This window comes from Musa acuminata, chromosome BXJ3-4 (genome assembly GCF_036884655.1).
Source record: "Musa acuminata AAA Group cultivar baxijiao chromosome BXJ3-4, Cavendish_Baxijiao_AAA, whole genome shotgun sequence".
NCBI lineage: Eukaryota > Viridiplantae > Streptophyta > Magnoliopsida > Zingiberales > Musaceae > Musa > Musa acuminata.
In genome coordinates this window covers 39749551-39775565 of record NC_088352.1, presented here as the reverse complement: position 1 = coordinate 39775565, position 26015 = coordinate 39749551, and the positions used below count along the sequence as shown (strand labels likewise).

General features: G+C 41.5%; 3 protein-coding genes across 5 annotated transcripts; 2 read left to right on the top strand and 1 right to left on the bottom strand.

Annotated features, from left to right (window-relative positions):
• Positions 1-233: 233 nt before the first annotated feature.
• On the top strand, positions 234-7237 carry LOC103983242 (lysophospholipid acyltransferase 1-like). 3 transcript variants are annotated; one of them, XM_065147195.1, is made up of 9 exons: positions 234-588; positions 1584-1639; positions 2370-2389; positions 4178-4398; positions 4506-4911; positions 5743-5828; positions 6229-6292; positions 6403-6521; positions 6888-7237. In XM_065147195.1, the coding sequence occupies exons 4-9, from the start codon at positions 4186-4188 to the stop codon at positions 7008-7010; spliced, it is 1011 nt and encodes a 336-aa protein (XP_065003267.1). In that variant the 5' UTR covers positions 234-588; positions 1584-1639; positions 2370-2389; positions 4178-4185; the 3' UTR covers positions 7011-7237. The 3 variants fall into 3 exon arrangements, with proteins under 3 accessions (XP_065003267.1, XP_065003266.1, XP_065003265.1); XM_065147194.1 differs by having other exon boundaries at positions 2370-2456; XM_065147193.1 differs by lacking the exon at positions 2370-2389.
• Positions 7238-11864: 4627 nt separating this feature from the next.
• On the top strand, positions 11865-13643 carry LOC103983243 (BAG family molecular chaperone regulator 1). The gene is made up of 4 exons (XM_009400456.3): positions 11865-12288; positions 12389-12645; positions 12742-12888; positions 12968-13643. The coding sequence occupies exons 1-4, from the start codon at positions 12054-12056 to the stop codon at positions 13349-13351; spliced, it is 1023 nt and encodes a 340-aa protein (XP_009398731.2). The 5' UTR covers positions 11865-12053; the 3' UTR covers positions 13352-13643.
• A 4842-nt stretch (positions 13644-18485) lies between these two features.
• LOC103983244 (protein DETOXIFICATION 49) lies at positions 18486-20470 on the bottom strand. The gene has a single exon (XM_065147623.1). The coding sequence runs from the start codon at positions 20240-20242 to the stop codon at positions 18686-18688; it is 1557 nt and encodes a 518-aa protein (XP_065003695.1). The 5' UTR covers positions 20243-20470; the 3' UTR covers positions 18486-18685.
• Between the last annotated feature and the right edge of the window lie 5545 nt (positions 20471-26015).

Here is a 26015-nt window from a genome sequence, read left to right as displayed (position 1 = left end):
TTCGGTCCCTCGATCGAGACACAAAGAGTCTGCGATTCTCTTACCTCGTACCATCATATTAATAACTTCCTATTATATTCAAAATAATATATTAAAAATGATACATATAATGATTTTTATTTATTATAATATTATGTATATGTACATAATATTCCTTTTCTTCATTTTCTTTAGTTATAGAATGTAATTATAAATTAGCAAAGGAAAATTACAGAATTACGGATGTTTACGGGGACCGCAAACCCAAAAGAGTTGCCTCTTCTCTGTCTCTCAATCGCCCGTTCCCATGGCGGCGGATATGGAATCGATGGCGGCGGTGATCGGGGTCTCCATTCCCGTCCTCCGTTTCCTTTTCTGCTTCGTGGCCACGATTCCGGTGAGCTTCATGTAGCGGGTCGTCCCCGGGACGCTCCCCCGCCACCTTTACGCCGCCCTCTCGGGGGCGGTTCTGTCCCACCTCTCCTTCGGAGCCTCCTCCAACCTCCATTTCCTCATCCTCATGGCCATGGGCTACGCTTCCATGGTCCTCGTCCGCCGCTACGCCGGCCTCATCACCTTCTTCCCTGGCTTTGCGTACCTCATCGGATGGTAAGATCTCGCTCCGATTCAAGCCCAGTCGAGCTTAATTTTCTCCTATCATGTTGGATCCCCGGTGCTTTGTTTCGCGATGTACCGCCATTTGGATGATTGGGAAGACTGGGGGGCTTTGATTCCGTGAAAGATGATTCTTTTACTTGATGTGTTCTAAGTTTTCAGTAGAAACGGGCATTGATAATCACTTTACCTATCCTGGATATGTTTATGGTGCTTTGACGATCCTGTTTGCTTGTTATCTTTGTGGTTTGCATGATGTGAAGGTATTCGTACTGTCTTGCAAGCGTCATAAATAAGAATTTATTCTTTCTTTTGATATCTGATCTATGCTAAGTTCATTCCATGAGAAGTCATTGTCCTCTATTCTGAGTTAAAAAGGCACAATTACCACTGCCTCTCTTTTGACACCTACAAAGAAGTGCAGCATCAGATTTAGGTGATATATGCTGTGAAACACGTGGCACGTGTCTTTACAGCTATATGTCCAAAGGATGGTTCTTTTTACCCTTGAACGGAAAAAGTGACATATGTGGTCATTCACATGGGGACAATTTTTTGTACAGTGATAAGTATCAGTCAGTGGCATCTTAAATAATCTGAATTTCTTTGCTTTTCCTATTTATATCTAGCTACTTTTCCCGTGATCTGAGTTTCAACTAAAAATGTAAAAAAAATCAGTGGATTAATTGAAACCAAGCTTGAAACTTGATACTTCTGGCTGTTTCAGACAAAACCATATGTACTTCGAATTTTAGATCTGGTCTTGGCATGGGATTGGCTTGTTTGAATCGATATTGGTTGTGCTCCAGTCCCGTTCATTTGTGTTTTTTCTTTTAATTCCAAAATCATCATCTACCCACTACCCTATAAAAATGAGAAATTTCTCTTTAAAACCCCTTTGTTTTAGGATCGAAGTCATTATATTATCTTTTTAAGTGTCTAATTGTGTTCTCTTCTTGACACATTTTGTTAATTGCCTTCTTTTATAGCCATATGTATTACACGAGTGGGGAAGCATTGAAGGAAGGAGGGATTGATGCAACAGGTAATGAAGTTTTGCTGGCATTAATAAAATTTTTCATTAATTAATCATTAGTTTTATCTTTTTTCATTGGTTGTTTCTTGCTGAGCTATAACTTCTGAAGGCATGCATTACATGCTTCAAATTAAATACAATTTTTCATCCTTTTGTTTGGTTTAGAAGTTGGGTTTATATATTTTCTGGGGCATATTTGCATATTTAATTTTCCTCATTTGATTTAAAAAAAATCGCACGGAATAAAGCTTATCTTATCTCTGTTTGTAGAATAAGGGTGGTATTTCAGCTTTCAGAGAATATAGATTATTTGATTGGACGTACCTATTAGACCTGGAAGAAATTGTTTATTAGGGTCTTCAACTCTTTAAGCTTTGAAGATAATTCATTCTTCAGGATTTTAATGCAAAAGTAAGCGTTAATTATAAAGCATATTTAGATGAAAAAAAATGATATTTGCTGTTGAGCTGTTGTCACAATACTGCTTGTTTGAGGTGTGAACTAATTGTAGTCCTAGTCATGATAACCAACAGAAATGGACCACAAACAAATGAAGAACATCAATTCTCATTTAATCAAATACCATGTTCATTGAAGTTGGGCAAATGCGTGAACAAACTCTATGATGCATAAGTTTGTAACATGTACAGTGTTGTTTTGTTTGTTATCCTTTGTTACACAGTTGCTGATAACAGCTTGCAAAAGTGAATCATTTCTGGCCTTTTTTCTGAATTTTCAGGAAGGAGGTGAAGAAAACAGGTTCCTCTGAATTTTCTTCACTGATAGACTAAATTTTGCATGCTGCTGCATTGACAAGCTTATGCAGGTTGTCCTTCTGATCTTACTACTATTTCATTACCTTAGATTTTTGATAAACTTAGGCAAAATACGATAACCCTTTCTTTTTTCTTTTTCAAATTGCACCTTTTTGTTGCAATGATTGAATAGAATAGATGGATATATTTAAGGATATCTACCTATTATCTACAAATAATGCAGTAGCAGGTATATCAAGTCATTTGTTTGTTCTTTTGAAAGAAAAAAAAAGCTTATCTACGATGAATGGCAAGCAAATCCATTCTCAAAAGTTGAAACTCTGGGAGTCAACCAGGGAGCCCTTTCACAATGGAAGCATGCTTTGGAGAACTCATTTTGGGCCAACAAAAACCCTTACAGAAAGGCATGTACATAGAAGGGGTGGGCCAGATGGCCGCAATGGTATAGGAGGGGGAGGCCTTTGACACTCTCCTTAATGGGTGCCATGCAGTTGTCCTTGGCACAGGAAGCAACAAACAGAGACTTGTAGTATCTCTACTCAAGGCATGCTTGTGGTCAAGAATCTGGATTGACTTATAAGAATCTAGGACATAATGGATGTACTATCGCCAACTTAGGTTTAAACATTTTGGTTTTATAGTTCAGACTAAACGATTTAGTGAGTCCGTTATTATATTTAAAGGAATTGAGTAGGAAAGGATTACTTGTAGATAAAACTAGGGAGCATATCATAGCATGAAGTCACCACAGGGTTGGGCTTTATATGCACCATGCTAAGGTTCTTTTAGGTCCTTAACGAGGATATCAAGCCTTGATTTAGTTTAACATTAAATGTGTGAAAGAATTTATATTGACTTATAAGTACTACTGTTAACTTGATTTTAAACATCTTGGCTTAGTGGTTTAGATGAATGTACTACTGTTAACTAGGGTTTAAATACTTTTGGTTATTGGTTCAGGTTCAAAAAGTTAATGGTTCTATCAGGCTGGGTTGTGACAGTGTTTCCCAAATGATTCTCTTATTTTTCATGTACATGAAATTGCTTTAATGACTTCAGGAATACTTCAAGTTAAACTGAAAGAAAATTGACTAAAGATTGCCTAGATCTTAATTATGTCAGCATGAGAAAACTTTTGTTGAGTTCATTTCTGTTCATAGTGCTGATTCTTTCCTATCTGGATACGTAGGTTTCAAAAGGACTCTTGCATGATTCTTTGGCAACACGAGCTGAACTATTGTCACGATGTTAAAATCTAGTAATGATGAGATACTGTTCATCTAATAAATTTAGGCAATTCTGTATACTGATAAACAGTGTCTAAGTTGATGTCTCGTAATATTGACACTGATTGGAATATTCATAGTGTGAACTTATTCTTTTAAAGTGAAAAATAAGAATATTAACTCCTGAAGACTGCATCTATATAAAAAGATGCCACTTTTTATTTTTCAGATTATACATGAACCTGCATTGTAATAGGATGACTCTTTGGTAGTGACTTTCTACCTTTACTGTCTAGGAAGTCTGGTTCAGTATCTAATAACTGAGAAGTATTAATTTTTGTAATAATCTAACCACCAACATTCAGAAGTTCAACTCTTAATTCCTGTAGAGGTATCTTAACTCTTGAGCTCATAAATGATCTTTCTGTTGCAGCAAAACTAATCTTTGACATACGGATTTATGCTAGTTGGAAACACTATTCAACATCTGTATGACTGCATCATGCTTAAATAGTGACTCAGGGTTTCCCCTTTTCTCATTATAGGAGCTCTCATGGTGCTAACTCTTAAAGTCATATCTTGCACAATAAATTACAGTGATGGGCTGCTTAAGGAAGAAGACTTGCGTGAGGCTCAGAAAAAGAATCGATTAATACATTGTCCCTTTTTATTTGAATATATTGGTTACTGTCTCTGCTGTGGAAGCCACTTTGTAGGGCCTGTCTATGAAGTAAACGATTATCTTGAGTGGACAGAACACAAAGGAGTAAGTGCATCATGTCGTTTTTTCTTTACGTGATTTGATGTAGATTAACTCTTCACCTTTCCTCCCAGATTATGTTCTGTGGTTATAGTTTTTTGAATTTTATCCAGATTTGGGCTGCTTCCGGTGACAGACAATCGGCATCACTTGGTGCAGCATTATGTGCTTTGCTTCAAGCTGCAATATGTATCGGTTTATACTTGCAACTGGTACCACATTATCCACCTTTTCAGTTCAGTGAGCCTGTATTCTATGAATGGGGTTTCTGGCAAATTCTGTTCTACCAGTACATGTCTGGATTCACTGAACGTTGGAAGTACTACTTTATATGGTCAATCTCAGAAGCTTCTATTATCATATCTGGTTTTGGGTTCAGTGGTTGGTCAGATTCTTCTCCTCCTAAAGCACTGTGGGGCCGTGCAAAAAATGTTGATATTCTTGGGATGGAGTTTGCTACTAGTGCAGTTCAGTTGCCGCTTGTATGGAACATACATGTCAGCACTTGGCTACGTCATTGTAAGTTTATAAACCTTTTTTTTTAATGGATTTGGTTATTATATGATGTTTCCTGTTCGATCTAAAACCACAAATATTGATGTGAGCTTCTAAACACGCATTGATCTAAGTTGATCTTGGTCTGGTGTAACTTCTATTAGGTAAAATTGCTTTTGGATTGTGTCGATATTCGACTGTTGTACATAAAATGTGTGTATTGACCGTTTAAACTTGTGGATGTCTCCTAATGCATGTGTGCATATTCATATGCCTTCTTAGACACATCCTTTGCAGATGTCAATGTTGAAACAACAGTATAGTTGAACCTGTTATGTAGCCAGACTGCCAGAGAAGCTTGGTGTTTATTAGTTATTGCTACTTAATTGATTTTCACCTGTTGAATGTGTTCATCTTTCAGAGAGGCATCAGCAAAGTCGAAGAACTCCTTAGTGTGGTTTAAAGAACTTGAATGCACTTATCAAATTTGCAAGGATACAGTGTAACAGAAACTCTATTATTTTGTTAAGTTTATGCTGTTTTTCACTTTGCTTAGGTAGTCAGAGTGAGTATTATTTTCAGTTCTAATATGTTATGGTGTGTGTCGTTGCTATTACATGTTGCTAAACTTTAACTAGTTCTATTGTGATTTGTTTTGCCCATAGTTTGAACTCTTTGCTAATTTCACAAATTTATACCACATGATCTGCCATGAGATCTAAGAGGCCATTTTGAATCATACAAATTTATGTGATCTGAGAGCATGTAATCTGAGAGACCATAGCTGTTACTCTTCTGCTAATTAAGTTGATTTATTGAGTAGAATCTGTAACCTGTGAGGCTATTTTGTTCCAGATGTTTATGAAAGGCTCATTCAGAAAGGGAAGAAACCTGGATTCTTTGAGTTGCTGGCTACAGAGATGGTTAGTGCTGTTTGGCATGTAAGTTATGCATAACCTTTTCTGAAAAGCTTAAATATCATATGAGATGTTTTACATGGAGAAAAGTTTTACTTGGCAGTTTCATAAGTCTTGAGCTGTTTGTTTGTATTTGATTCTATTTAAGTCTACATGCAAGTATTAGCCCATTAAGAGCTAATGATCTTTATGTTTTACAGTGTCAATTTCTTTGTTCATTTGATCTCTTAAGTTATTTTAGACTTTACTGCTAGGTAGTTGTCTGTCAATGCTATTCAAAACAAACATTACCATTTTAGATCCATTGGTATTATAAATAGGACTGCAGTTTATCCATATTTTTCTTTTCTTTTGTGTTTGTTCTATACTAAACTTGCCTATGCAAAAATGTCTGCTGCTAATAATTTCTCTCATACCTGTACAGGGACTGTACCCTGGATATATCATATTTTTTGTTCAGTCTGCATTGATGTTTGCAGGTTCACGGGGTAATTCTCTACCAAAATTTTGTCTAAATGTTGCTATTTTCATCTTTATTTTATTTCATCATGAGTATTGTCTGAAGTGTTTTAACTTTCTTTTCCTTTGAATTGAACAGTAATCTACAGATGGCAACAAGCTGTCTCCCCAGAGAATCTTTTGTTCAGAAAGATGCTGATACTAATGAATTTTGCCTACACTCTCCTCGTTGTCAATTGTTCGTGCATTGCTTTCATGGTTAGTTAGATCATGGTTCTAGTATTTTGCACATAGCCATATTTAGGTTTACAATTGCAAATAGTACAAGTCATTCCAGCCTCATCTTCTTTTGTCATTATTATGCTCAGTTCTGTCCTCCTTTAGCATTAGAGATAAATTATAATGATTCCTTGGGTCCTTCCCCAACACTTTCCACACAAGTGAATTATTTGTGATGAGAATCACCAAACCTGGCCATTATTTTAGTATGTTTCTTGCTGAAACCCACTAGAAAACATGATGTCATACTCCTAATTACTAAATGCAATGTTACTTATTTCTGTAATAGATATCTTAATCTGTAGCAAAGGCCTTTGGTTGATGTTTTTTTTCTTTTTCTTGAAGGTTTTGAGCCTGAAAGAGACCCTCGCAGCTTACCAGAGTGTATATTTTGTTGGCACTATCGTTCCCATCATATTTATCCTGCTTGGTTATGTTATCAAACCAGCAAGACCTGCAAGGTCCTAGACAGAAAACCCAATAAGACAAGAAGGTTCTTTAGTTTTTGTTGGTGCGCTGACAGAAGAGGTGAACGTTGCAACTTCTGGTTATGGGATTTTCACCCTGATCCAGAGTTGGTCGAGGATATTTGTCTTTATGAATGCAGCTCTATTTCTCCATCTCTCTTCTTGTGTCAGCTAAGACACTTGGCTTCAGAAACTTAATTTTATTTTCTAACTATGCTAATTTCATCAGCTTTGCTGTGTTGGTGTTCAACATTTCTGTGTGACCTCCAAAGATTGCTTCATTCCAACATCCTGTTCTATGAGATTTCAAGTATATCAAGAGATAAGAACTCAAAGACAGTGGCAACCCTTCGGAGATGAATGCCATCTTTTATTCTAGGTCTCTTCTGTTAATTAGGTTTAGCCGTCTCTATATCTGATTATGTCATTGATTTGGAAGATAATCATAACTAATCATGTATATGGTTTTTAACCATTCAGATAAGACAGTTTTAGAATCCAGTCAACTCCAATGTGGTCCATTAGTATGCTAATTCTCTGTGTCTCTCTTGAAGTAAACTTGGGGCAAAGTTGACCTAATGGGAATGACATCTCATGGCCAATCTGTCAATGACTGCGACAGGCTGTCATTGTTTCCAAGAGCCAAAATTTTAATTTTAAAGGGAGGGAATGAGAATTAACTTTTGACCGGAAGCCTTATCAGCTACAAGATCAAGATGAAACTATTCTTTACTATATCATTTAATGACTAAAATGTTCTCAGTGATCTTTCTCTTGGTCTGCTGTAAAACAGTTCCTATGAACAGTGGGGGAGTGTTCTATTATTTGTGTTGTGTCATCTTTCCATTTGCTATAGAGTTTATGTCTGACTTCAATTAGCTAATAAAAACTTCTATCCATCACTGTCAAATCTTGCTGTTGAGATCTCAAAGTGATTGCATATGGAAGTTTTAAGGACCTGTCAAATAAATAAAGAATAGATCACTTGGTTCTTTATGCAACTGATATAGGAGTACCTATCCAATAAATAAAGAGCTTTAATAACCTTGTCTCTGCTACCAATATACATTTCCATGCATGGCCACACAACCTTGCAAAATTTACTTTTAATTTACATTTCCTTTTATTTTGTGTATCATGAATATCTCCCACTCTTTTTCTTTCGAACACATGATTTAGGTGCCATATTTGCTATAGTCGGTGGGAATTCATTTCATACCTAACTCATACTTGTGCTAACTACTTCAGAATCATGAATCAATAATCACCCTTTCATATTGAGTACTCTTTCTTAATGGAGGTCTAGTGACTCATAATTTCAACTCTCATGTCTCTTTGGAGTCCAAATTTGATGGATACTGATAGATGGAACTCTGAAGTAGATGGACTCAATGTGACTCACCACCTGCATCAACTTGAACTTACCCCCACCATCTGCTGTTCTGGGTCTCAATGATCCAGCTCTAGAACTTTGCTCTGCAATCCATTTGTTCTGGTGATTCCCTCTCATACTTTGAACTGGAGGTTCAATGGATCATTTTTTATCTTTGGTTCGTATTTCTGTGTTTCTTTGGGGATAAAGAAAACAAGTTGTGGTACTAAATAGAAAAAACCTTGGGACTCTTTTAAGTTGTTTACATGTCTGGTTTCTTCTTAGCATGCTCTAGAGACAACGATTGTAATGTTTTCTACATTTACTGATAACGCATGCATTCACATATGATTTGATTGTGTTAGAAACTTCTCCATTCTTGTGGGCGAGAATATAAGCTCTTGATTGATGAAGAATTCAACTTTCTTGTTTTCACACTGACAAGGAAAAGTTGAAAGCTTCATCGTAACCATTACAATTGACAGCAAATGATACATGAGTGACTTCTTAACCACTTCATATTAGCCACAGCTGAAATTTAGATACTTTTTGTTGGAATTTTAGCAGATTGGATTTCTTTATTGTTACTGTACTACGGTGATGATTACATGAGTGACTTCTTAACCACTTCATATTAGCCACAGCAGAAATCTTTGTATTCATCTGATTTAATATTCAATTTAGATGTTTTTTGTTGGACTTTTAGCAGATTGGTTTTTTATTGTTATCGTATCATGGTGGTTTCAGTGCCTGTGCTGAACTTGGAGAAAGTTTATGAATCTTTAACTTTTTTTTTTTTTTTTTGAAGCAGGCTTTAGCTTCTATCTAGTTAAATTTTGATGATCTATCCTATGATCTTTTAGATAATATAGATGGCAAAAAAGTATGACAACTAGTATAGTAGGACATGAGATTTTCATGATGAACATTCTGTTCATTATATTGTCTGAATGAATTGTTTAACAGGAGCCAGGATTCAACCTTGTTGCAGATTTTGGTTTTGCTTATATGCACATCATGAAGAACACCAGGATTTCAGTATCTGATTGACTGTATCCTTGGCATTATCTTTTTGTTGACTAACACGATATTGCTTAGCTAGCTCTGGGGGGGAGACAATAAAAGTAGAGGCTCACTTGATTCTTGTGAAGTTTCTCAAGCGACATCCAGAAGTTGGTGCACACAGGAAGCTTTGTCAGGGATGGAGAAATCTGACCTAATGGTATCACGAGAAGCCTAACTTTTATCTGTTAATTAATTTAATCTGTTTGTGCATGCACATAATATAGTCATAGAATGGAAGGGGCATAATCCTGTATCATCAAATCATTATGGTTTGATCTGCATGAAAGGCATAAACAGTCTTGTGGGTGATCCTAATCCAGCTTTTAACATGCCAATGTGTCTTAATTCCAGGATCATGATTAGTTAAAGTGACCTTAAAGCTTGTTCAACATGCATTATTCTAGGAACAAAAAGCAAGAAGCACTACTATGACATGTGACATCTGAATGTTTTGTGAAAGACAAATATGTTTGGTTGTCAAGCTTTTATGTGATGCATTGTGTTTGGGTGGACTCGAAAGTGCTATTTAATCTCCCTATGGACATGAAAGCTTTTTGCCTATCTTTTATGACCATAGACTTTTGCTTGTTGGTCTTCATGTCTTTTAGTCTGCACATATTGCTTGGAAAACACATGTACCAATCTCTAACAAATATTAGTCCTAAAAAACTTAAATATCTTTAGTGCTGAAGTTCTTTATGTTATAAAAAAATAAAAAAAATTAAAAGATGAGTAAATTAAAAGAAATATTATGAGTATTAATGTAAAATTGAACTGTTCTTAGTTTGACAAAATGAGATTCATATAGCTGATCTGAAATAGTTAAATTGAACTATGACAGCTGATTGTTGTGTCATAACATATGTAAAATGTGAGACATGATTCACATGATACAACAATAAGATTAAGTTATAGTAACCATGAATCACAACAAATATGATGAGCAATCAATAGAAGTTTATTTGTCATGAACTACTTTTTTTAATTTATTTTATGAATGAATGGCAGGGTGTGTTAGAATTGGAATTTTATAAGGTGTCAACTTCAGCAATAATTGAAGTATTTTCTGTTTTCATTGACAAGAAAGGTGAAAGTACTTTAGGAATTTTAAGTTGGAAGGCATTTTTGTTAAGAGTTTAGAAATGATATTTTATTCTGTTAAAGTTATTTTATTTTTAGGAATTTTTTTTTGTAAAACAATATTTTATTTGGTAGTTTTATAAATAGTGTCCTGAAAAATAGAAAAAAAATATATACTCTCATCCTTTTTTCTTTCCCCATTGATTGCAACATGTTTTTTTTTTCTTTTTGCTTGTTCCAGTAAAAGAGATTTATTCTATTTTTCATAATTATATTTGTATTAGAGATAATATCGATTGAATTTTGAGATTATCCCCAAATTCATTTCTTACCTTTTATCTTTTAATTCATTTATTTAATCATACTCGATTGTTTTATTATTTCTTTAGCCTATATTAATTATGGTCCATTTGGTCAACGAGCAAATAATTAGTGTCCTCTCTGCCTTACGCAAGAAGTACGTGTCACCTATTCGCTGTTATGCAATTATTAGCTGTGCTTCTTAATCATTCGACAAACGTTTTCCTTCTATTACGTGCCACCATCTCATCACGATGGATCGATCACGATCCGACGGTCACCAGCGGTCCGATTGATGTCGCACCCAATCCCTTTTGTCCTTTAGCTGGATGCTATACTGTTAATCATGCAATTAACATATCTCCGTCGATATATAATACTAATTAACCCCTCTTTACACTCATTGACGATGAGATTAATAATACGGCAGGCTTTATGTGGTAATTATTTCTTAATCATGTACAGCGCGCAGATCCGACGGCCCTGGAAGCCCCCACGTGGCTCCTCGGACGAGACCATCAAGTTCTCGGAGTGTCGGTGGGCGCGGGGCCCGCCATGCAGGTAGCCGACGTAGGAAGCCGGCCCCACCGGCTCGTGTCGGCCGATACGATCTGCGTGGGGTTCCAGTCACCAGGCGGGTATGACGCTGGGTGACTCGGAAAGAAAGTAACGGGATGGAATCCTGGGGAATTAAGACACGTGAAGGTGTTTGTTGACCACGAGACAGAGGGCGGGTCCCGCGAAGCGATTCGTTCCGACGCGTGGGTAGGTGGAGTTTAGCGTCATTATTGCTGGACTCGTATCGTTTTGGACCGGTTTAACAGATAATTAAGAGGGATGACGTAAAGCGTGTCGGTTTCCTCGTGGCGTGTGAATATAACGGGATGTTACGTATCGGCTTCGCTGCTGTGTCGTGCTTTTGGTCGTGTTGGCATCCTGTTGTTGTTTCTGCTCGGTTCGTGACTTCCTCACCGATATAAATATCCGCTTAGTCTACCCGTTGTGTTCGTGTCTCCGTTAACACGATTCATCCCCCCCTTCCTTCCTCCCTCGCTCCCTTCCTCTCCTCGAAGCAAGAAAGCGGAGCTCGGAGAAGCAGTTCGTCTCCTTCTTGGCCTAAATTTTGGCTCGTGCTCGACGAGTTGTGGTCTTCGTTTGCGGATTTGGGAGGAAAGTCGCGGTCTTTGGGTTGCTTGCTGCTCTGTAGATCCTCCGGATTCCGAAGATATGAAGAGCAAGATGCGGTCGAGGACAGGCGAGAGAGCGGCAGCTTTCAGCCCCATAAAGGAGTCACCGCCGGCGGAGAAGGCAGCGGAGTGGGAGGTCAGGCCCGGGGGGATGCTCGTCCAGAAGCGCGATCCCGACGCCGATGCCGTGGCCGCTCCTGTACCCGCTATCCGCGTCAAGGTCAAGTACGGCGCCGTGTACCACGAGATCTACATCAGCTCTCAGGCCACCTTCGGTAAGAACTCGAACCGGCGTTTTCTGTTTCTTCTCCTTGCTGTGGCGGTTGGTCCGGCCAAGGCGGTCGACGAATTGACTGAATGAGTGTGGCGGCGCAGGGGAGCTGAAGAAGGTGCTGTCAGCCAGGACGGGGCTGCACCCGCTCGACATGAAGCTGATGTACAAGGATAAGGAGAGGGAGTCGACGGCGTTCCTGGACATCGCCGGCGTGAAGGACAAGTCGAAGGTGGTGTTAGTGGAAGACTCCACGGCGCAGGCCAAGCGCCTCCTCGAGATGCGCAAGACCGACAAGATGGAGAAGGCCGCCAAGTCCATCTCCGCCATCAGCCTCGAGGTCGATCGGCTCGCCTCCAAGGTAATCGTTCTCCCACCCACCATTGTCTATCCTTCTCTCAACAGTAATCTCCGTAGGATCATCATCCTGAGGACCTTCCATTGACCGAACGACTAGGTGTCGGCGTTGGATGGGATCGTGAACAAGGGCGGGAGGGTGGTGGAGACGGACGTGACCAATCTCATCGACTCGTTGATGAACGAGCTGATAAAGCTGGATGCCATCGTCGCCGACGGGGACGCGAAGCTGCAGAGGAGAACGCAGGTCAGATCAATTCCTCGCCTTGTCGGCTAGGCGTTTGCTCAATTCGGTTGCTTGGCGATTGATTCCTTGCTTGGAACAGATTAGGAGAGTGCAGAAGTATGTGGAGACCCTGGACACGATCAAGATGAAGAACTGGATGCCGAGAGGAAATGGTCCCCCGGGCAAAGAACAGCCGCAGTGGTCACAGCCAAGGCAGCAGAGGAGGGACTCACAACCTCAGCATCAGCAGCAAAAGATGCATTTGCAGCAATCACAGAACCAGTACCAGCACCAAAATCGTCATCAACCACCACAATCCCATTTCCAACAGCTGCAGCAGCTAAATAAGCTGCCGCAGCAAGCCGTGGTACTGTCGTCGATGAACTGGGAAACATTCGATTCCCTGTTCACGACATCCACCTCCACGCCCACGGCCGCCGCCACCTCCACTCCCCATGCAAGGTTGGACTGGGAGCTGTTTTGAGCATGGATGATGCATTGCAGCCATCGGAAGGAAAGTTGCTGATGTGTGTGATTGAAGCTCTGTTGCTGCTGCAGTTAAAGAACACCAACACTTGCTTGTGCTCTCTTCGTATTCTTTGTGTGTGTATATCTACTGTTTGAGAGGGGTCTCACTGAGATCCAAGAGAAATAAATGGACTCACGATGGTCATGTCCTATCTATGTATGAAGAAGAGAGGAAGGTAAAATGATCATATGGTGCAACGAGAGAAGAGAAGAGTGGTTATATAATGGGATTGAATTCATTGTGTTGATATGAGCTCATCATTCAGCCTATGAGAACAGCCTTTGGGACCTTGGAATGTTTCCTATGTACCAGTATATATCTTTTAGGTGGATGCCTCAGCAATGATGATAAGGTGGATTTAGGAAGGTTCAGGACCATGTCTTGGATAGTGGAAATGAGTGGAACTTATAATTCTCTCTCTCTTCCTTTTTTTTCTCTTTAATTTCAGGAGAAAACTTGTCTGTGTTGGATAGTGGATGTGAGTGGAGCTTATAACTCTCTCTCTCTCTCTTTCTTCCTCTTTTCCTATGTTTCAGGAGAAAATTTTTCCAAATTTTTTTCCAAAAATACCATTTGTTCCATTACTTTCAGGCATTAAATTGCTACAGCCACAAGCTGGACCCCAGTGGGGTCTTGGTGGGCCCCTCATTTGGTGGATCTCTCTGTGCAGCAATGTATACCATCTGACTCAGTTGACCTGAAACTTAATGGATGGCCCAATGCTGGTTGTACAGTTGTGCTCTTCTTGTTCTATAGCACACTATCCACATGATGAGAAAAAGACTGCTCCTTGGATAGCATGTTGAATATAAAATATTGAGGAGTGAGATGAGTTAGAGAATATTTTTACATAATTGTGAATATATATATATATATATATATATATATATCATATGAACATAATCCATAATCCAAAAAATTAGTTATGAATGAGTTTTCTTTTTTTTTTTAGTTGTTAGGAGACAATAATCTAATGGCCAATGTTTGTGATGAGAGATTTGGCCTCTAGGCTACATGTTTGATCCAAGTGAGCTGCTATTAAAGTACATGAAGGGGCAAACAGTAGGTAACCTTATAAATGTTCAGCCATTGCTCTATGTTGTCTGCCAGTGTACCACAATGATTGTGTTCATGAAGGGAATCTTAGCTTGCCACTGTCTCTCACAGGTTAGGACACAATCACTTCTCTAGTTTTTAGCCTTTATCATGATTTGATGCATACCACATATCAGTAGTTCTGTTTACTTGCATTGCCCATAGTATGCTGATATCAAATATCATTTGCAAGGATGGAGGTCCTCATGACACACTCATTTCATTCATGAACTAGTTTATCCTGTAAAATGTTCCTGGGAATGTATTCTTTTTCACTTTTGTAAGTCTCATCAGATCATGTGCTTATGAAATTACTGGTAAAGTTCTGTTCTTGGCAGTTTATGTATGTGTGCTTTTGGCACCACTTGGTGTAGGGATGCTTCATTCTTCAAGATACACAATCTTTTCCATGTAGAGTAGTATAAATTGTGGAGTATTTCAACATCTATCCTACTTTGTTTACATGAATTTAGACATAAATACTGAATTTAATGTGCACTATATTTAAATTATAATAAGGACAATTTTAAACAAGACAATGTGTGGCACCTCAGTTAAATCACACATGCTTAGATGAGCTTATGGAAAGCTTAAACTATGGTAGTTTGAAACAATAATTCATATTTATAAGATAAATGAGTTAATTATCCCATCAAATCGGATGACGGGACGGGACATACAAATAATTTTAATAACATTATATATATAATATATTTTTACTAATATGAAAATAATTGATAAAAAGACAACAAAGTATCAAATCCATGGAATCTTCACAAAAAATATTAATTATAGCCTACCAACCACAAACTCCATCTTTAATGCTTCTTGTCTCATATTTTATGAGACTAGTGACCATATGTTGTGCTATGCTTCCAAGCTACCCATTCTTATCTGTCAATGGCTTTAAAGTTCACTAATGTGCTTCATCTCCATCTTTATTACAATGTTTGTTTGTCTTCTACCATATTGAAATATTCTTGTTCTTCAAGAAATTTAGTGCTGGAGAAATCTCCAGATGCTAAATGAGACCAGAAACAGCAGGATGATCTATGAATCAAAATCTGCTTCTACTCTCAGGTTCACAACATAACCTGGAATCTAATGCAAATTCAATGTAGAAAATAAAGATATTGCTACAAGGGAAGTTCATCAAGAGTTTCAAGTAAAATACAGCAACAATTTTCACTTAATTTTTTTGGGTCTTGTTATGTTTGTCAAAATATTTATAAATGAAGAGTATTTTAGAAAGAAAATAAAAACTATGGATCTAAAATAACTTTTGGTATCAGTTTATTAATCTAAATGGTCTCAGTAGTTTCTGCTAGCAGAAAATATACTTCATAATAGTGTCAGGATAGAAGAAAATATTCTGTGAAATTATTCTTCCTTGATTCGGAGGATTAATGTGACAAATAATACGTCGATCGAACCGGACCTAATATCGGATATGGTGAGAGATACAAGTTCACAAGGATCATCCATGGATGGTATTGGGCTGGGCTTTACATATTCTATTAAATGTTATTTGCTATTAGGTTTTGATGAGAGAAATCAAATTTTGGCTTGTATTGGGTCTATAGGTTAATAGATATAAATTGCTATTAACTTAAGTATAAGGATTTCAAATTATTTGATTGAAGTCTATATCATGTTAACGAGTCGATTATCCTATCGAACTTCTTTATGACCGACCAACAATTCTTACCTTCAGAATCTAATCCAACTCTGGCTCAAACTATTTCTTTGCCGTGATAGATTTAATGTTGAATTCTGTGAAAATATCAATTTTCATCCTCTGCTTGTCTTCAATAGTCTCTCTCTTTCATGGATTCTTTTGTTCAAGAACAGCTGAGGTATACCACCTGCATAGCAAGGTGTGGCTTTAATTCCAATCATCACCTTGATTTGATGTGACTAGTTAGTATAAATCAGTCATTTCTTTGTCAGTGATTCAATAATCCAACAGGTTTATGGTTACAATCAATTAATTTATGCTGTTCTAACTCCACTTTGCACTTCCTTCAACCTCAGATCATTATGCTGAATCACTTGCTTTCCAATGGATGCTGTCAATTTGCACTTCTTTCAACCTCAGATCTTTATGCTAAATCACTTGCTTTCCAATGGGTGATGTCAATTTGCACTTCTTTCAACCTCAGATCTTTATGCTAAATCACTTGCTTTCCATTGGATGCTGTCAATTACTACTGAACTGTTGCTTGATGTTCTTCCAGCACTTCCCCTACTTTAACCTCCTCTCTTCTTCTGGTTGTTGGTGTTGATGTTTCAACTGCATGCCTTTGTTTGACTCCCTGCTTTTGTCTTTAGCATTGGAGTCAACATCATCATCCTCTTCAGAGTTCCCTCAGAGCCGACAATCTCAATTTTGGAATCTGCAAGGAGCTGGTAATCCTTGTCCTCTCTGGAACTGAAAGCAAGCAAGCAAGCAAGCAGAGAAGACCAAGCCACACTGAGCTCTGCTCGTTTCTGCTGCTCACTTCAGATGGAAATGGCAGATTACTGTAAGTATACGGTCCCTGCCGGCTTCCACAAGACACGCCAGGCTCTCTCTCTCTAGAACAAGAACATGCATCTATGGGATCTACACCCTTTGTTCACTATAATTTATGATGTAGACTAGTCTTCAACACCATCTTCTTCATCGAAAGGTGGCATGATTAGTCCCTCTCTCTCCTTCTCTGTTCTGGGCACTGTTCATGGCCCTGAAAAGGAAGATTAAGAATGCAGTGGCACCACTTTCTGCAAGCACTGACAGTGGTTACTGACACTAAGATTTCACGGCCAGATTCAGTGTCGATGATGGTGTTTGAATGCAGAGTGGAAGTCCTTATCACCATTACCACTAAGACATGTGCACTCCTCTCAGAATCATCTTGATGAGCGAATCAGCAGGTGGGCATATGATCAGTGAGCACAAAAAGATGGTCCTCGACCTGGTGGATTTAAGCTGTGATTTGGGGACCAATCGAATGAATCATATAGCGTGAATTGCTCCTCTCGTGGATATTTTTCCTGGCAGTCGATGGTGGACAAGATCTTTTAGCTTCAGCCATCCAATAATTGGTGAGCTCAAGCGTGCATGTTCTTCTGCGTCATCCACCATGCAGGCTGGACCGCGTCCTCAGACGCAGGCCTGATCGTTTACTTGAATCTTACTCATTTTTAATCCTGCAAACAAGATTAGACTTTTGTGTCGAACAGTTGGGGAGTGATTAGAGTAATCGGGGGAGTTGACACTGCGGCGTACTGGTGACCTTTGGGGGTACCGAAAAGCCCGTAACGCTTTAGCTACGCGTTGCTTGCTTCGATCCTGCAGTCGCCCTCTCATTAAACTAGTCGACAACTGCAGCTCCGGAGGAACAAGTTGATCCTGGAAACTCGTGGGAGGGATCGGCTCTGCTTGTACTTGTTGTTGGTATATTCTTATACGTGCATGCATGATGAACAGGGCGACTAGGTATCCAAGTTGCTCCAAGAATCTTCTGGGCTCCACCTGCATCTCCAAGGATCAGATGAGTGCTGCCACTTTGGTGAGAGCAGGGATGGATAGGCCTCTGTAACTTCGTCTCTGGCAGGAGCAGAGTCATGGAGGTGAAAGAGATGGGGTTGGCTGTGTCTGTGCAAGATGATGATGGTCCACAATTTGATGGTCTTTTCCCGTGTGCTAGTGGAGTACTCGCAGGTTTCTTCCGGATTGACTGCGTGCTCTGCGAGTTTGGGCTCTGTTTCTTCCATGCAAGCTTCAAACTCTCTTCGATTGGAGCTGTACTCGTTTGACCGAGTAGGCGACGATCTAATTGGTGAGTCAACAACTTGGACGACGGATCAACCTGCACAACTTGGAGCCAAGTTGAGCGGTAATGGAATTGCAATGTATCAGGAAGGGGCGGCCAGCAGCGAATCACTGGAGAGAGAGAGAGAGAGAGAGAGAGAGAGAGAGAGAGAGGATTGAAGATGCGGCGAAGTCGAGTGGTGTGAAGCTTGAGGAGTTTTATTGTTCTTCCCTTTTGCTACAGTATTTGATCCCTTCACATGCGAAAAGATCACAAGAATTTGGGTGATGGCGACGAATGGAAGAAGAGATGAAGCTCAATCGACTACTGCGGAATGCAGTCAATCGGTCAATGGTTTGACCAACAAATGAATCGCGCGCACACACACACAGACTTCTCAGTGTTGTTGGGCTCCGAGCTTTGCGGCTTGCTTGATTGCGTCGAGATCGTTGTCTTGGACGACGACGACGACGACTGTGGCGTCGGTGTTGAGAGGGCCGCCGGTGAGACGCTGCGCCCGCTGGGCCTGCAGCTGCCAGTCGGTGCGGTGGATGACCAGCAGCATTAGCGCGACGCACGTGGCCTGCGCCGCGAGCATGCCGAGCCACAGCCCGGGGAAGTCCAGGCCGCCCCAGAAGGCCAGCGCCGCGGCAACCGGCATCCCCACGCCGTAGAAGGAGCCGAGGTTTATGTTGGCCCCGGTGCGGGGGCGGGCGCTTCCCCGCAGCACGCCGCATCCCGTCGTCTGCGGGCAGTTGCCCAGCTCGCACATGCCGACGATGGGGAGCACGGCGGCGGTCAGCCCCACGATGGCGCCGTCGGACGTGAACATGCGCGCCCACGCGTTCCTGACCGCCACCGCGAACGCGAAGGCGAGGAGCCCCAGCGCGGCGCCGCAGGCCAGGCCCACCGTGGCCGCGCGACGGGCGCGGTCGGGGCGGTTCGCGCCCAGCTCGTTGCCGACGCGCGTCGACACGCCGAAGCCGAGGGAGGAGGGGAAAATGTAGATCAACGAGGTGGTCTGGATTAGGATTCCCATGGACGCGACGGTAGACTTGGGATCGAGGAGGAGGCCGCAGAGCAGGACCATGATCTCGTACCACCACCACTCGAGGCACACCGAAATGCAGCTGGGTATCGCGAGGTTGAGCAGCGACCGCCAGCCCCTGAAGCTCTCCGCCGTGATGTTGAGCGCCCCCGTGCGCTCATGCACGCCGGAGTGGTAGATGTAGACGAGGAGGAGGAGGAGGAGGTTGAGGTTGGTGCACACGGAGGCCAGCGCGACGCCGCGGATGCCGAGGCGGAGGACGCAGACGAGGACGTAGTTGACGGGGAGGTGGAAGACGGCGGCGGCGGCAGCGCAGTAAGTGAGAGGGAGGGTGATGGACTGGGAGCGGAGGTAGATGCGGATGGGATGCAACAAGGACTGGACGAGGAGGTCGGGGAGGGAGGCGAGGACGTAGGTATGGGCGGCGGCGGCGATGTCGTCGTCCTGGCCGCAGAGGAGGAGGAGGCGGCGCATGGAGACCCAGAGGGCGGATACGGGGAGGGAAGCGGCGAGGAGGAGCAGGACCGCGCGGTGGAGGGCGAGGCCGAGGAGGGCAGGGCGGCGGGCGCCGAAGGCCTGGCCGCAGATGGGCTCCATGCCCATGGCGAGTCCGGAGAGCACGGAATATCCGGTGATGTTAGCAAACCCGATGGCCAGCGCGCCGCCAGCAAGTGGAAGACGGCCGAGGCGGCCGAGGAAGATCATGGAGACAAGGGAACGCGAGTAGAGGAGGAGGCCGGCGAGCGCCATGGGGGAGGCCAGGCACAGTATGGACCTTGCCTCCACCACGGCCGCGGTCACGTCCTTTCTCGCCTTGGGCTCGAGCCGTGGCGCCTCGGTTGGACTCGCCCACTTCCCCTCGACCAATGGCTCACTCAGTCTCTCCTTGTCCTCGCAAACTGACATGCTTCCTTCCCCCCCTCCCTCTCTCTCTCTCTCTCTCTCTCTCTCTCTCTCCCTCGCTCTTAATCCAACATAAAGCACACTTAAACACACCTGCCCTCTCTCTCTCTCTCTCTCTCTCTCTCTGTATTGAAGCTGTTCCTGCACTTGTGGGGGAGGCTGCCGTGTGGGAGAATGAAGAGGAGGCGGAGGAGGGGCCAAAGAGTAGCTAACAGAAGGGAGGAGCGGGAAGAGCTTATATAGAAGCTCAAGTGTTGTGATGCTGAGGGAGAGATAGGGTGGACAGGTGATGTGAGGTCAGAATTGGATGGGCAAGTCTTTTGTCTCTTATACTACTATTCCTTATAATGAGCAAACCTGCATGGCTCTCTACTGCCTATGCCTCCCTCACCTGGTCACCACCACCTACCAAAACTTGGACTTCCCCATTTTATTGCCATTATTATGACCATGTCATGCTTCAGGTATGCATGCAGGTATCCATACACACATACGTATACGGACTTACTACTGCTACTGTCCTCTAACCCATCACATGTAACTTTACAGTACACTCGCATCATTTACACACATTCATGGATAAGGGCAGGGGAGGGAAAGGGTGCACAGAGGCGGCGCGGGACCAGTGACTGGTTGGTGAGGGTGGGGCCGGCGGAGTCGTCCTATAGCAACATCTCACTCGCAAGTAAATAAGCGAAGGGTACCAGAATGGGTAAAAAGGAAGGACGGTTTGGAGTCTTCCTCTGCTTCCTCTTCATCTTCATGGGGAAAATATCTGGACACCTTCAGATGCTGATCAGATGACCGGTGATGGAGATTAGCGAGAGAGTTGACATCAGTTCCGTATGGCATTTGGAGATGATTTGGTCCAGCTAATTGATGCTGACTCTGTTCTCGGGTTGATGTGTCGGTGATCGAGCCTTGTGGTCTCGGAAGATTAAACCTCTGATGATCCCTTGGGAAGGAAGGGAGAAAGAAGTCAACGTGGTATGGTCAGCTTTTCTGCAGGCGGATAGCATTGTTAAAACAGTACGGCCAAATTACAGACAAGAGTACGAGGTAGAAAGAAGATTGAGAGAAGAGACAGAAGAAGAAGAAGAAGAAGAAGAAGAAGAAGAAGAAGAAGCGAGGTTTTTGGGTTCAGATCTCAAATCACATTGCTGTTAACGTGATAAACTGGGATCACATGATGCTTAAGGAGGAGGGAGAAAAAGGCATCGGTGTTGAAGCATGAAAGGAGACAAAAGGAGAACAGTGGCTGATGGTCATCACCTTTGCTTCGTTTGCTGCCGCCGCTGCTGCTGCTGCTGTGTGTGTCTTTGTCTGCATCCATTTCCTTTGTCGTCTCGTGTGGAGGGATTCCTTCTCCCCCTCATGATGTTTGATCCATCATCATCATCATCATCATCATCCGTGGTAACTGTGATGCATTTGCAGGCAGCATTATCCTCTGCAAATGCCTCTTCTGCAACCTTGTAGGATCAATAATGGGATTGCTTCCTCATTGCAGGACACAGGGCAGGATTGTTTCCTCCATGGGATAACAGTGCCTTGTGCAACCTAAAATGAGTTCAGTCCATCAATGTTCTTCCCCTTGTTAGAGACTGTAAGACTGCCCCCACAGTCGCGTAGCAGCAGCACTCAACAGTATCCTCTCCTCTCCTCTTTGGGATAAGCACAAAGGCTGCTCAAGTAAATCGTGGTGCATTGGTGTTGTCCACCACGGATCCAGATGGCCTCATGTTGCAAACAGGGAGAGTTGGGTGGCGTCTTCTTATCTTGTAGCCCAGTTGCACAACTGTTCATCACCATTGTGGTCCAAGCTGAGGGAGGACCACGAGATCCAGGTTCTGATTGCCCAGATTTGGAGTTGGATTCTAGCGCACAAGTAGGGAATCAAGGTCAAAACTTGGAAGATTGTAGCTGTGAAATTGGGCAAAGTCAAATCATTGAAGCCCATGGCAGGCAGGCGGGCAGGCATTTCCTCAAGCAGCTGGTGCGTACCACAGCCTGTGCACAGATTTGATCCGACCTTTATGTGCACAGTGAGAGGGTGGAGGTCATCAGCGTGTCTCGGAGTCCATTTCGGTGGAGAGGAGGCTTATCTGGAATCCCCTCCACAAGCAGCAACAGTGCTGCCCACCTGCAAGTGGGATTCGGTGCTTATCTGCTCGACCGAAATGCCAAGGTTTCAGCTGCCGACTTCGACTGTGGCCAAAGCAGCAGCAGCAGCTGCTGCGTGGTCCATGTTCTCATCATCATCATCACCATCACCCTTCTTGCCGCCATTCGAGGCCACAGCGGCGCCGGCTGTCAGGATAACTCCAACCCTCGCAGGCTTCGGTTCCACACGTTGCTTCGCTGTTGTCGCCGCCGGCCGAAGGCGATGGCACCGAAAAGGCTGGCGTACGTCTGCTTCTTCCTTTTTTTTTCGTTCTCGATCTTGGATTCAAGACCGCAAATTTGTCGCCTGTTAGGAGACGAGCAAGTCTTCGCTACCTCGTCGTCTCTCGTTCGGCCTCTCAAATCGCATCCCCCCCATTGCACACATTTTGGCCACCAAGCTCTTCTTCCGTGTCTGCATACGGAGAAACACAACATCGAACTCCGCAAGTAACGTGTTCGACCAAATGACACCGTCACGTCGAGGCGGAGTTACTTGACCCAACCACTCCTCCAACTCCATTTTCTCCGGCATTAGCAGCCGCAGACTCGATCATTTGCAGCAGCGACCCACGAGTAGAGAGAGTGCACCGAGAACCGGCGACGAAGTCACGAGTCAGAGTTGAGGGGCTTTGACAAGTCTAAGATCTCCACGGTCGATGCTTCAAATCTAGAGAGTGACAGAGAGATGCGTGTGAGACTGAGACTGTCGAAGAGTTTGGCCAGGAGATACCAGTGATTCGTACAAGGTTGGGAGCTGAAACCATCGCCGATCACATCCGTAGTATCAATCATCACGGACTTCAAACTTTTTGTCTTCGTCGATAGAACAAATAAATAACTATTATCGACGAGATCGTATAAATATTATTGGCAAGGCAACAAGTAAAACCACTTTCTAAGCTTTGGATCACCAGACGACGGAGGTGTAGGGTTCATCGGAGGGGGACGCTTCACATATATTTGTGTTGTATGGGCAATTGTGCGTGCAGATTTTGGTGGGGGGCAATGGACCGGCATAGCTGCTATTTGAATGATGGAAAGCTGGAAGAGACTTAGTTACTTGGATCCGTGGCCTTTGCCAAGTAATGAAATATTTGTGGAGTGAGAGGAAAATAATAATACCCAAACTCACTCCTTCGATTGCTTATTCTCACCGCTATTAGCATTACTCGATGGAGGGTGTTCTTACTTACACGTGCTTATCATGTTATTAATAATTTTATTAATTTTATTTAAGTCATACGATATTTTTACGTGTTCATCCACGCACGAAGGGTCAACATCCTCGAAACCTCTTATAATTTTATAAAAATATATAAAAGAGAAGATGAGTTTGAGAAAATATTTCATAAAACATTTGATAGTTATACAAATTAGACTTTTCAAACTCTAAACGATTATACAACAAAAGAGTTTACGATCAAAAATTCCTACAAGTATCCACATGATACTATTGCAGAATAAAACAATGAATGAAACCTAGATAAAAAATTTCTATAAGTATCCACATGATACTATTGTGGAACAAACAGTGAACGAAACCTAGACATTACCTCAAAAGCTCATCTAGTGATATGCCGTCCTAGGAGCTCTAGGGTGTTACGTTGGCTAACCATTCTGTGAAACTAGAAAATCTTCAAAATGATTGTTTGGATAATTTATTTTTAGATAATTTTATCTCTGCATAATAACTACACATAATCTTTATTTACAAGATTAAAATGACTCTAATAATCAACTAAAATAGAGCTGTCAAGCCTATTGTAAGTCATTTATATGCTATGTAAAATATGAACAAAACTGAAGAATGCAAACATACACAAATATTATATTAAATACTCTATTTATAGATTTATTTATGATATTCTTTCTCACTTATTCCTTCGATATATTTATTGAAGCCTTTATTGACTCTTCAATCATCTATTCTAATTATAATATGCCTCTTAGCTCCTAACTACTCTTTATTATTATTATTGAGTAATCGAACTTTGATAGCTTCAACTCGTTAATGACTCTAATTTTGATGTGTAGTTGGTCTAGTTGTGTTGAGCTTTGTTGGTTCCTACGGATCCCTTAGATGAAAAAAAAGACATTTCTTATTGTGTGTTAGTCTCTCATCTCTTGAACTGCTTAGATGCTTGATAGAGTTTTGACGAGCATCACCTCGTAGACCTTAGCTGTGGCACTACTATTGCATTGGATACATGTTATTTTGTTCATTCTATTATTAAAAATATTATTTTCATTTCATGATTGATAGTTTTTTAGAATAATAGTTATTCAATTATATTGGATAATAAGATCATCACTAGAGGAACACTACATAACAACTTATTTATACTAGATATTACTCTACATATCATGAATGTAAGTGTGTCTAAGAGAAAACTTAATGAGGTGAATAGTGTGTACATGTGGCATTGTAGGCTAGGTCACATCTATGAAAAAAGAATCCAAAAGTTGCTAATGAATGAATACCTAGATCCATTTAACTACGAGTCATATGTAACTTAAAAGCCCTGTATTTATGAAAAATTGATCAACTTTCCATTTAGTGGAATTAGAGAGAGAGCGACTGAGTTACTAGAACTTATATATAGTGATGCATATGATCTCATGTCAACTCAGGCCATAGGAGGTTATTCTTACTTTACTACGTTCACTGATGACTTCTCTAGGCATGGACATGTGTACTTGATGAAGTACAAATATGAGGCATTCGAGAAATTTAGGGAATATAAGAATGAGGTAGAAAATCAGACTAAAAAGAGGATTAGGACTCTTTGATCAGATCGAGGAGGCGAGTACTTGAGTACAGAGTTCACCCAGTTCCTCTAGGACCATGAGGTTCTACTCCAATGGACATCTCTTTATGTACCTCAGCTCAATTGTGTATCAGAAAGGAGGAATCACATGCTAATAGATATAGTGCAGTCTCAGAGTTCTAATTAAGTCGGTAATATCTACACCATATGAGATATGGAAAGGGAAGAAACCCGATCTTAAGGTTGTTATGATTTGAGGCTGCCTTGTCTATGTTAAGAGACACAACCCTAATAAGTTGGAATCTAGAATAGAGTTGTGTAAGTTCGTGGGATACCCCAAGGAAACTTGTGGGTATTACTTTTATCACATCGATGATCAAAATGTCTTTGTAGCCAAGAGAGCAATGTTCCTTGAGAAAGAACACATTCTTGGTGGGGATAGTGGGAGCGTGAAAGAGTTGAACGAGATTAGAGAACCTAGCTCAAGCATAATTCCATAACCCGAGTCTGTTCAGGTACCTAGCACATAAGTTTTGACTTTACGTAGGCCCGACAGAGTACTACATCCTTTTGAGAGATATGTGAGATATTCAAAGGAGAGGATATTGAAAATATTGATCCTTAGACCTACGAGGAGGCTATTACGAGTATAGACTCCGGGAAGTGGCAAGAAGCCATGAATTCCGAGATGGATTCCACACGCTAGAAAAAATATTTAACTTGGGATCTCACAAGCAAATATTTTAGCAAATACTTAATAGATAATATAAATTACAAGCATAAATTTCGTAAGCTCTAAACGATTGCATGATAAAGGGCTCAAGGTGGTTCATGACGATCAA